At 42.2% G+C, this 12,362-nt stretch overlaps 1 protein-coding gene across 1 annotated transcript in view; it reads right to left on the bottom strand.

The window, feature by feature from the left end:
* zgc:153993 (uncharacterized protein LOC767645 homolog) overlaps positions 1 to 7,314 on the bottom strand; it is a 19,838-nt gene extending 12,524 nt beyond the window's left edge. Inside the window, exon 1 of the mRNA XM_050042050.1 lies at positions 7,039 to 7,314. Within this exon, the coding sequence (XP_049898007.1) occupies positions 7,039 to 7,108 (70 nt within the window). The 5' untranslated portion in view covers positions 7,109 to 7,314. The remainder of the gene's footprint in view (positions 1 to 7,038) is intronic.
* Positions 7,315 to 12,362: the final 5,048 nt, after the last annotated feature.

Raw genomic sequence — 12,362 nt, 5'->3', positions numbered from 1 at the left:
GTATTTATTCAGTTTTGGGAAATCACGATGTCTAGAAAGCATCAGTGGCTGCAGCTGACAGGGACAGCTAACACCAAGTTAGCAGCAAAGCTAACATCAGGACGTCATCTGTTAAAAGGCTCCCGTTGTCGGATACAACATGAAACTACTCCAGTTAGCTCAATCATGTTATAACTAAGACATCCGCTGGAAAAAATATTTTCTTCACGGATGAGCACGTTTGATAAAACGGAGTTTAATCTCTCGGCATCCATTTTCAAGCTCTCTGTGTGTTTGTTTCCTTGCGGACGAGAAAAGCGGGAGCGCACATTTCCGAGAAGGCGTGTCCTTTTCAAAAATGCAAGAGGCGTTGCTTTGTTGCCGGCCGTTTTCGCCGGTGTGTTAAACACACTTTAGAAAGGAGTGTCCCCAGACTATCAGAAGGTGGAGATCTCTGATTGTCTGGTGGCGAGACTATTAACCCCATAATTAAGCTGTTTTCATTACTTGAGAATCACGCATTTGTTTTGTGTATTGAAAGGAAAAGGTTTTGTTGCAGTTGTACCTTAAATAAATTCTGAAACCTCGTCCAGACTTAAGCGGGCAGCTCTCTCAGCTCCAGCAGACCTACTACAGACCTACAGACTCACACTGTCCTGACTCAGGCAAATATCTGCCTGTTTTATTGCTTTGTTTGTCACCGGCTGCACTTTAATTACCGGGTAGAGCAGACAAAAGGCCTTTAAGGCTCTTTATAATGCACACATTCAATCGACATATATTCAAGAGCTAATTTGAAAATCTGACGACAGTAAGTTAGACCAGCAGCACTGAACCAGCTCTAAGACACAGCATCTTGTGTGATGTTCTCTAACAATGTATTTTTTTTGGCGAGTTTATGAGATGTTTTGAGCAGAATAGTGCACAGATGTAGGGGTAGTCATGTGGTGCCTGACAGATAGGACACGCACTGCATTGCTGGTGTCCAAGTGGCAGTGCAGCCATAGGTTGCAGGTCCACCTTACTTGTTGTTTCGACAGAACAAAATGAGGCTTGGGATTACTTATTTGCCATCAAGAAAGCGGTATGGAGTAAAAAGGTCCAAAAACCTTTTGGTTTATGATCCTTGGGGAAGCTAACATCATCAACCACCCTGACGTTATTAACAGATTCTGTCACTGAGGAGGGAGTATTTTTTTTTTACTCCACATCAGGGAGAACATTTGATTATTTACACAGAGCATAGACTGTAAAAATAATGGACATATCATCCACAATTTTTCAAGATGAAAATGGCAAAATAACCAATTTAATGTGTACCAAACTGAACAGAACGGGACTCCTGATGAAAACAAGGCTTTGTCACTCATTGGGGTCTGGTGGATCACAAGAAGGGCCTGCTGCAGGCATCATCCTTATGTGGGGCTCTGCTGTGCTGCTCTTTACAGCGCTACCAAACTGGGAGCAAGACAATATTGTGTTCAATAAAGACTGTAAAAATAATGGACATAGCTACTGTGATGTCACCCATTGGTTTGTGGACTCTATCAGAAAGACAGCCTGTCAGTCAAAGGGGCCCGCCCTTAATTATGCGCAACTTAATATGTCATGATGTCAACCAATGATAGGCAAATGTTTGTCTGCAGAGTTTACATATCACCTTTGGTTCGTCCTTCACCTTTTCAAAATGATCCCACACTTTGGATTTTCTGCCTGACCTGACTCCTGTCTGACTGCTGAGCGTGGCCACTTCTTGTGCCTGTCCTTTCAAATTTAACTGGGGGGTGATACTAATTGTTGACTAACTGTGAAAATGACAAGAAATGGTGTGAGACCGGGTTTAGCAACAGGTCAGTAGCGTACGTGCTCCGTTCTATTAAAAAGGCGCAGTCGTTAAGGGGGTCGTTCGCCAGTGGGCTACAATGAGTACCGGGCCATCAAATCACAGCATCCGCGGTGAGAGGACACGGAATTGTTTGCGCTTTTACGCACAAGTTGGTGGTGAAGTGGCGCACATGACTCGTGCTACGGACGGTCGGACAGACGAGCCACGTATCTCGGTGCCGCTTAAAAACAGCTAATAAATCTGGCTACATCTTTCCCACATCAAATATCCGTGATCGCCTTGACCGTAAAAGCGCACAGAATTCCGTGTCCTCTCATCACGGATGCTGTGATTTAATGGCCAGGTACTCATTGTAGCGCACTCTTATAAGACCCAAAAATAATAACAATAGTAATAATAATAATAATAAGTTACTGTGGACCTATATGCCATACCTTTTAATACAATTACCAGAGGAGTTCACTGAAAAACAGGTAATGTCAGCCTGAATTACTCGCGTGCATCCCCGGGGAAAATTGCTGACATGCATGGGAAATACTGCTTCTACAGGCTCGCCATAGCTTACTGTCAGGACTCAGGGACCAGAATTTGGGATGGCGGACCGTCGGAATGGCGGTATTTCGGTGTGGCGGCCTGTAACCGTTGGTTAAATGACCCGTTCGGTTGGTATTCGGATAACTGGGGCTTTACTGGTATAATGCAATAGCACCACCCAGCGGTGAAACCCGTGTACACGAAAAAATGACCCACTCTAAACGTTAAGAGATTTTTGTACACGAACTCACCCCTAATTCCCACATGGTCCAGTCACATAGGTTTTGATTTATTTTGACAAGGTGCAGCTCCTAATAGAGTTTCACGTTTTTTTTTCCTGCGACTAAGTGACCAGTGGAATTTAGCCGACTAGTGACCTTTCTGGTTGACTAACGTTTGGTCTACTATTAGGAGGCAGCCCTAAGCAAATGGCACTGCTTTTAATTTAACGAGAGTTCTTCTTTGAACACAGGTATATTTTCAAGGTGGCAATCTCTCATAAGGGCCCATTCTCCACCCAAAACATTGGCTGTGTCTGAAATCATTCACTCATTCCCTACTGACTATGTAGGGAGTTCAGTAGAGGACTATATAGTGAGCTCATCTGTAACATGAAAAAACACTATTTTTCTACAGTTGATAAATAACATTATAAAGTACTTTGGCTGCTTGTGTTGTGTTGCGAGATGTGCTGCTCTGCTCACATTTAACATATTACTAACATAACAGTGGCAGAGAGACAAGTGGAGACAGAGCAGCATGTCCTACTAATGTCAGTAATTTTCCGTTTAACCTTTAATGTGTTGAAGTTTGTTTTAAGAGTCACTTGAGAAAATCAACTGCCAATTTATTTAAATTTTTTCAGGGACCGACAACTACACGTTAAACAGACAGTTTATTACACGGCAATGAAAAACTGGTAAAACAAACTTAAACGTCATTATAAGTTAAACATGTACAGCAGGTTGTAACGGGTTGCTCTCTTTCCCCTCGTCCATCCTTAGTCTGTCTTGGTGTCCGTCCCATATAGTCCGTTCATTCCTTTGATGGGTGATGGGATATACTGCCTGGTTAGTAACCACTGGTTGTACACTACTTTTCACGCTGGATTGTGGGATACTTTGAGTCCACTATATAGTAGGGGTGTAACGATCCATCGATGTAGATCGATATATCGATTCAGTGATCAACGTTTCAGTATAACCGATGCAAAGTGAAAGCATCGATCCATATTGTCATCTTTAGGATACGCTTTTATTTTGAAAGTCTGTGTCACAATCAAACAACAGCAGGCAGCTTGATGAGGTTAGCGTATTTTTACTTGGGAATATATCAGCAGCGTGGAAATAATTTGGATTTCAGAGAAAATACAGGACAACAGACAGAGCACGTTGTACGTAAACAAAGTCGTTATGAGAATAAACACGTCGTAACGTTACCCGCCTGCACGAGCGTCTCACTCCGCTAACTTCTCACTACAGCAACATTAGCTGCTCTGTTTTAACAGTGATCACCTGAAAAAAGAAGCAGAAGTTTGCCTTCAGGGTTTTAAGCCAGATAGACCTGAAGTTTAAGGAAAAAGATGATGGTTTGGGTTGAAACGACGAGATATCTTTGAAAGCCGAAAGCAGAAAGCCCTGAAGGCTAACTTATCCCATGTGCTGTTTACTGTGTTAGCTGGAGTCAGTATAAAGTAAACCTTACTGCACTTAAGTGGTTGCAATTATTTACATTATTTATGTGTTGTTTTTATCTTTTATGGCCAAAAGCAAAAAAGTAGTGATGGGTTGTACCGTGCTGGTGCTTCGAAGCGTGTGTCGGGAAGTCCTGGAAGTGTTTAGTGAACGCGTATCAATGCTTGTGTCACTGATGACGTTCGAAGCCTCGCTGGTTCAGGAAGTGGTTCGAGTATTGGCGCGATTTATGAACATATTTAAACCACTATGGATCCGTTCACACTTCGTGGGTTAGTGTTGGCGATTTGTTGGTTTGTGTGTGACACAGAGGTGCATTTTGATATACTGCTGCTTATTTTGATGGAGCCTGTGAGAAAGAGAAAGTGTGGGAACATTTTGATCTAACCTCTCCCAATAAGGTAAGTACACTTTCAGTAACATTATTACATGTGTTTTATGTTTGTTATGCAATGTACTATACTATAGTTTTCACCAAAGCAGGAGAAGTTGTTTCTAAAAGGGGGAATCATCTGGACCCCAGCACAGTTGAATATATTTTGTTTCTGAATAAAAGGAATAAAGTCCTTAAGTTGCACAAACAAATGCACTGCCTTCTTCATGTTCACGAGCACATTCGCTGCCCCATACCTTGTTTAAACACTGCAACAGTTTGAAAACAATTGTTCCCCTATCATTATGAGTTATTCAAAAGTTGACAAAACTATTTATTGATAAAAGAATTGACACGTAATATTAGATTCCATTGTATTGTCATGTTACAGACCCATAATTCACTAAACAAAAATAGAAATTTTATTTATATGAATGAATACATGAAGGATACATGAAATGCATTTATTAAGATGAACTGATTTCTTTTATTTGTCATTCACATGGCTGCACTGTTGAAGGACAGTCTTGAGTGTCTCAATATTATGGATGGATTAGTGGAGCTCTGTAATCATTTTTAAACTTTTCCTACTTTATATTTTTGAATATTGAGATTGGTGTGTGTTAGGTTCTGACTATTCAGCTGGGGTTCTCTTAGTCCCTAGTTGAGTTATGCCCAGTGACTTAAAAGCTTTTTTCAGCCTTTTTTCAGTCACTTTAATTCTCCCCTTTTCCCATTCAGCTAGTCTGAGTCTGTATAACTTGTATGTTCTTATGTTTTCAGTGTATTTGCATGTTTCTATTAATGGATTGACTCAGGTGCAACAGTCGTGACAATTGTTCTGTGTCAGCCTGTCATTGGCTGCAGCTGCAACACAGATGGTTTCTATTGCCTCTCATTATACCTTGCATTGTGATTGGTGCTAGAACTTTACCAATGTATATAGCAGGCTTTCAGTGTCTTTGTCTCTGTTTGATACACTGAAGAAGGCTTAGGCCGAAACGTTTGTTTGACCGTGTGTTGCCCTAGTAAATTATACATTTTGACTTTTTTGTCTTTTGTGAGTGCTGTTGCCCACAAGTTTTTTTTCAGTCTTGAGTGTTACAGATTGACAAAATTACCTATAATATATCTGGCTGTTTCACATGCTGTGTCTCGAATCGCATACTTCTGTACTTACACTTAATATTTTGAGTGCATAAGAGCGTTTACACTGAGAAGTATGGAAAAATGCAGTGCACTGTGAGTACCCAGATGGTGCACTCAAAACGGTCAAGAAGTTGAGTGTGGAACTATGGACACTTCTCGCACTCAATGGTCGCCATCTTGGCTACGTAGCGAAAGGGGAGGGACCACTTTTCAAACTGCAAATAGGACTGTGCGACCGTGAACGCCGCTTCATTGTACAAATACATGTGTTTTTTGTACTAAGCACCACTATACTGTTGTCGGGTATAAGCCAGTAGTATGTTTGTTGGGTTAATTTAGCAGTCTGTAATGATTTGGTACCGCGAACGATAATGCTAATGCTAGTTTGCTAACTAGCTAATTTGCGGTCGTCATTTCCGGTGAGTGCACAACGGCAGTGTTTGGTTTGAGACAACACTACCCTGATGAAATTTGCGCACTACGCCAATGAATATATAGTGCACATAGTATACTACATGGAAGTATACTAACGGAGGTATGTGATTTGAGACACACCAACAGTCTTTGATCAGCAGGGGGGTTTGTGTGCACATGAAGCCTTGAGAAATGAACCTTTTTGTGAACCATTCGGCTGGAAGGCTTCAAGAAGCTTCATCTGGCCATCACTACAAAAAATAAATGGATGGCAGCTTCGTCTGTGACAGGCTGTGTTAAATGGCCAGATATTGTCTCATATCAATCGCAGGGCCCTAATCGCATCAAATCATATCATGGCAGACTTTGTAATATCAGCAAATATTGTATCGTTGTCCAAAGAGTCAATATAATATCGTATTGTGATGTAACTGGTGATTTACACCCCGACTACAACTACTGCACCTCCCCCGGGGCCCCAGTGCAACCGTACTGCCTGCACTGGTTATATTTACACCCCTGACTGCTATGTCATAAGATACACATCAAAAGAACCACAGTCATATTGTTCAGTGTTTGATCTCCATTTTGGGGGGTTAACCACAGGAACTGCAGTAAAGCTGTCTCTCTCACCAGGTAACGTGATAAATGTCAGGTAGTCTTGCACAACACAGCTGACGCTAGCTCAAGGTTCAAATACACCTCAGATACAGCCCTGTTCCTCCTCAGATACTGCGGTTTCCTCCTGTATGTACGGTGGTTAGGTTTTGGGTAGCTGTGGCACAGATATCTGATTGATGTTAGGGTGAGATCTGGGCCTTAAACACCACAGGGGACGACAGGTCGGGGTGAGGGACAGGGGTGAAGGTGAGGGTGACGAGAGGAAGCAAACCTCGACACAAACGTCTCTCCGTCCTTGATAAGATAACATGGCGTCACCAGGAAGCTAAATTAGACACTAACGTTCAGAGGCAATCCAACAAAGTTCGGTTTTAGTGAAAAAATGGTCGCTTCAGCTGGTCTGTTACACCTGACATGGTTTCACATACCTTCCCCACCCACGGCTCCCTGAGGCTCCTGGTCTCCTTGTCGGTCCTCTTCTTCTCGGCTGTCAGCCATAACTTCTAACTCTGTGTCGGCTCGGAGCGAGCTCGGAGCAATGAAGGAGGAATTAGATGTTTGGTTACAACATTTAACGCTGGCTTAACCGAAAACAAAGTGGCTACCCCGGACGTCTCGGACCCGTGAAAAGTTTTCGCCTTCCACTGAAGAACAAGGAAGTGACGCGGAAGCGCGCAACGGCCACCGTGTGGCACGCCTCGTTTTCCCCGGTGGGAATCAAGCTTCGAGGAAATCACACAGAAAACAAACTATCCCCATGAGTACCGTCCACATTAAAACCACACAGTTTCTGCTGTTATCTAATCTGTTTGAAGTAATAACTTTGCGGACATACCGGATGTCCATGTTGGCCCATATGGTGACAGGGAGATGCAGTGAAATGTGAAAATACTGCATTCCTGAACGTCTCACGGGCCTCTGGATGTTCAGATAACCTCCACTCAGGACTACACTGTTTATTCCTGATGGGAGTGACGTCATCATTGTTTTTGTGAATGAAACTGTGTTTAATATGTTTAAATTAAGTTATTTGAAGGTTTTTATGTGTCTGTCTTTATCAGTGGTGCACCCAAGGGATGGCCAGAGGGGGACATGGCCCCCTTGATACAACAGACCCTTTCAGTGCCGGAGTCACGATGATGTCATTTCATTAAAGACAAAACACGACTCTCCACCACAGGGCTGTAGGCTACACAGGAGTCTCAAAATGTCGTCTTGCTGTGTTACTGGGAGCCAGAATAGAAGGAGTCATGGCTCAAAACTTAAATTTTATCGCAAACCAGCTGCCCGTCATAAACAACCACAGCTAAAATGTGATAAGATGTAAGGACTGGATAGTGGCGATCATCAAAAATGCTCACGTTTAGCGCACACTTCATATCAGGTTGGGGGAAAGTATTTCCTGTTGTGGGGATGAATAACGTTATGTGTATTCAGGATTATCATGTCCACCTCATCAGAAACTGGGGAGGTATTAAGAGGAATATTGAATTTATGTGTAACGTTTTTTTAGCGCATTAGCGAACGTTAGCTTCAATAGCAAAACAAACTGGAGGAAACCGTTCAAGTGTCGTCCTCCTTTGTGAGATTGGCATAGTAATCAACCACAAAGCTTCCTGTGTTTACATTTTAAAGTAACATTCACGATCCCTGAGAGTGAATGACCTGACATGGTGCGTTCGTAAAATCAGTGTGATGCTCTATACGCGAAACGGAGCGTTATATTTGTACATGAATTAATGAACGGTTAATTTAATCATACATTCACTCTGCTCAGCTCTCTGCCGCTCCGTCTTCATAGACTGAATTAGCTTTGAATTTACGAACGGTCCAGTTTGTGCCAGAACGGAATGAATAAATGAATATTTCCTAACGTACCCTATTCAGAGAGGCTTGTGTCATCTTCCTCCAGTGTTGAAATCAACCCAACAGAACAACATCTGTGGAGAATTGTTTTGTCTCCAGCTAAGCCCCGCCCACCAAAAACCACCATACTGTTCATTAACAGTACAGGGGTCTTATCGTTGGTCCCTTGAAGTCTCACTTCAGGATATCTGAATCAAAATGAGTTGTAAAGCCCTGTTCCCACCAAACACTTCTGGTGTGGTTCCTTTGGACCCAACAATAACCCTTCAGACATGGTACCTAGACCCAAGCGTTTCCACCGTAAACAATACTGTTAAACGTGGGCGGGGTTGTTGTCACTCACAGCTCCGTTCAGCACTCACTGTGTTTCCTCATCACTGGTGACACAGCACCTCATTTATCGTCCACAGAGTAATGTTGCACCCTGATGTTTTCAGAACAAAACAGAACAGGCTGGGATATGTAAAAATAGCAGGTTTGTGCATTTAGTCCTTCTCAGGCAAGCTCAGGGGTTTAGTGTTGCCGTAGCCCACAGGAACAACACCCTGCAACACTTCTTCAAACGAGGATTAGAATATATACAGTTCACGTAATCCGGTCGAAATTAATACATATTTTTAAAAGCTTGAAGATCCGCTCATTCCTAAAAGTGTATATCACCCAAGAGAGACAATAAAAACTACTGTAAGTAAGTACAAGTAACATTACAAGTAAACGTTCCACCTTAAAAGTTGCCGGCAGTCGGCCCAGTGAAATAAGTTTTTTTTTTTTCTCCGACTCCAGCTGCTGCTAGAGGCAGAAAAACTTCCTTACATTTAATAGTTATAGTTTCCTAATATATATGAAACTCTCCACAGTATGAACAGTGGTTACATGAGCCTCAAAACCAGTCACAACTCAGCCCTGAGCAGAGTGATTGTCCTCTATTGACCAATAAGACTGCAGGGCTCCACCTTTTAGTACCAGATCTGTGTGCTAGGTACCCCAACAGAGGGGGGACCAAAAATGGGGACAGTGTGGAACGGCTTCAGTGGCCCCATCTGTCCACCCCTATGAAACATTTCTGGGGGTACCACTGATTGTTTTCTGTTCATCTGTTTATGTCTGTGTCACCACTATAAAGATACAGTGGTGAGTCACATGACACTGGTGTCTAAATATGGGCAGTAGGTTGGCCCCTGATAGGACTTTGTGTTGCTGCATGAACCCCTACAGCGCTCAGGTGAGTTTAGAGCTTTATAAATGGGCAGCAACTAGGTGCAAGACTGTAAGCAACAGGTATCCAAGAAACACAGCACTGAAAAAACATAAATATAGTGAAGCGAAATGCCAAACAAGTGAATGTTTTGAACCCATTTATTCAAAAAAGAGATGCTCAGTGGGGGCATATACACCAACAAAAACTTTTTCAGTGTTTCTATGTTTTGGGGCCCATAGTGCACATGCATTAGAAAGCTCCTCTGACTGTGGCGGAGCTTTCATGCTGCAGTCAACCTTTTATTAGATATTTTTTCTCAAATTTAAATAAATGTCTTAGTCTTTGTAATGCAAACCTTTGGAATTGCCATCATGTACATTTGGGCTCCACATAGGATACTAGACGTTAAGGATGACTGGCAACCCAAATAGGACCCATACATGCTGTAAAGCCATAGTGGGCTACAAGGATATGAACACAGGCTCTTTTTTTAATCTCAAAAGTGGCATAAGCGGTGAGAGTCATTAGCAGTTGTCGTATTGCAATTTTGGTGTCAAAATTTAAGTTTTGCGCCACCCACATCCTGCACAGGCTTATCAACACACCCATGGTCTGGACTACTTTCACCACAATTTGTGGAGGCACACCCACACAGACCCATTTTATTTCTCTTTTTCTTTTCGGTTTCACTTTCAGTATAAATTCCTCAACCCAGTACGCACCTTCTAATCTCACATGATGAAAACAGTTTGACTGAGATTACGCAATGTAATGTTAGGGGTCGCAGAGGGGCTGGAGCCTATCCCAGCTGACATTGGGTAAGAGGCGAGGACCCGCTCCCTATTTAGATATAAACATATACACTGAAGAAAATATACTTATGATATTATATTCCATTTCTGCCAATATATCCCCCTAAATCCTACACACTGGACCTTTAAAATTAAGAACGTGACCCCCCTGTGAAGCTCTAGCAACCCCTGTAGTGGAGGTCAGGCCCCCCAGGTTAAGGTTCCTCTAATGGAGGAACAAGCAATAGATGTATCATGTAGTGTCACATCATCTCTCCTGTCTGTAGGATCTGCAAAGATAACCACTGCCAGTTTCGGAAAACTATTACAGAGAGGAGAGATGATGATATTGGGCTTTATAAATAAAATTTGATTGATTGATTGATGATGTGACACTTTACATGATACATTTATTGCTCATTACTCTTTTCAAAAGGCCGAGCTCTGACAGTGCAGCCACTGACAACAGCTGCTCTGCCCCAACACTTCACCAAAGTGCCTGCTTAGGGCCTCTGTGGCCAGCAGAGGGCCCCCAAGAGTGCTTGAAATGACCTGCAGACAGAGCTGGGTGTCCCTCCATGGGCCCATCAAGGGCCCTGTCTACCCCTCGTCTTATGGGTGTTAATGTGTACAACTTCATGAGAGGATGAAGTGGACTATCCTTTAGGTCACAAAAAGAGAGGACAAAAAAAACACCATAAGAGGAACAGCAAGTTTGATGTCAGCAAATAACAGTAACGTTAAGTTGATGTGCTGCGTTGCAGTGCAGCTCTCTCTGGTCTGTGCAGTGCAGCTCTGTTCCTTTTTGGTCACCAACCATTCCCAGAATAGAATAGAACAGATAAACTAGGACTGCTCTGTGTCTTTGTGACTGACAAAGGGTTGGGGTTGGATAAGCTGCAGCTTGGAAAGGATTCCCTCATCACGCATGAACATGCCTTCATATGTATGCGGGCACAAAAAATGAATCTCACTCTTTCCAGTATCAGCAGCCTGTTGGGACCAGCCCAGACAATATATGAGTGATATAGCACTCCTCATTGGCACTCATGATTTAGAAAAAGTCAAGGTCAAGGTTCAGTTACAACTTTGGACTAATGCAAGATGAAAAGCAATGGATTCACACCGTGTGTTGATTAAATGTTAAATTTAAACTGACCCTACTGTTTGTGTATAAAGCACTTTCAAAATTAAGTTTGGAAATGCTTTACATGGTTGAACCAGGTTTTAAAACATTGCAGGATTTAGGCAGATAAAATCAGACAATACATAGAGTTAATTAGAAAGAAAGAACACCAACCATAAAGATAAATACCAACAATAAAACAGATAAATGATGTTGGCAGTTAACCACCCTGGAGACTGCACTGAGGCACAAAAAATCAGACAATTAGAATAATACAAAAATAAAAGAGTAGAATACCCAGAGACAAAATAAAATCAAAACAATAACAAGTATAATGAACAAATGATATAGTAGTAATAGTATTATTATGGATAATTTACAGGTATATTTGTCAGTAGAAAAGATGCTGGATTATAAACCTGAACTACCACAGACCCAGCACAGCTGTCTTCAGCAAATACTAACACTATTAAAATATTTTACCTGACAGTAAGCAGCCAAACGAAGGGTCACCAAACAGTTTCTGAGTTGTCGGACATATTTTATTTGATGCTTAATAACACTAAAGTGCCGACGCACCAAACAAACATGGATGATGTCTGCCAAAGATTGTTGTTCCAAGCAATTAAAACCAAATTTAACAGATACTAGTCCATATCCACTGAGTGCACAGTTGCCCACGTACAGTTTCACATGGTGTGTGTTTGGGATACAGGTCATAGGAAATTGCAGATTAAATAGTCAACTGAACCCATTAAGAAGAGCAATGTA

Source organism: Epinephelus moara, chromosome 1 (genome assembly GCF_006386435.1).
Source record: "Epinephelus moara isolate mb chromosome 1, YSFRI_EMoa_1.0, whole genome shotgun sequence".
Taxonomy (NCBI): Eukaryota; Metazoa; Chordata; class Actinopteri; order Perciformes; family Serranidae; genus Epinephelus; species Epinephelus moara.
The sequence above is the reverse complement of the archived record's forward strand: the minus strand, read 5'-3'. Positions and strand labels throughout refer to the sequence as shown.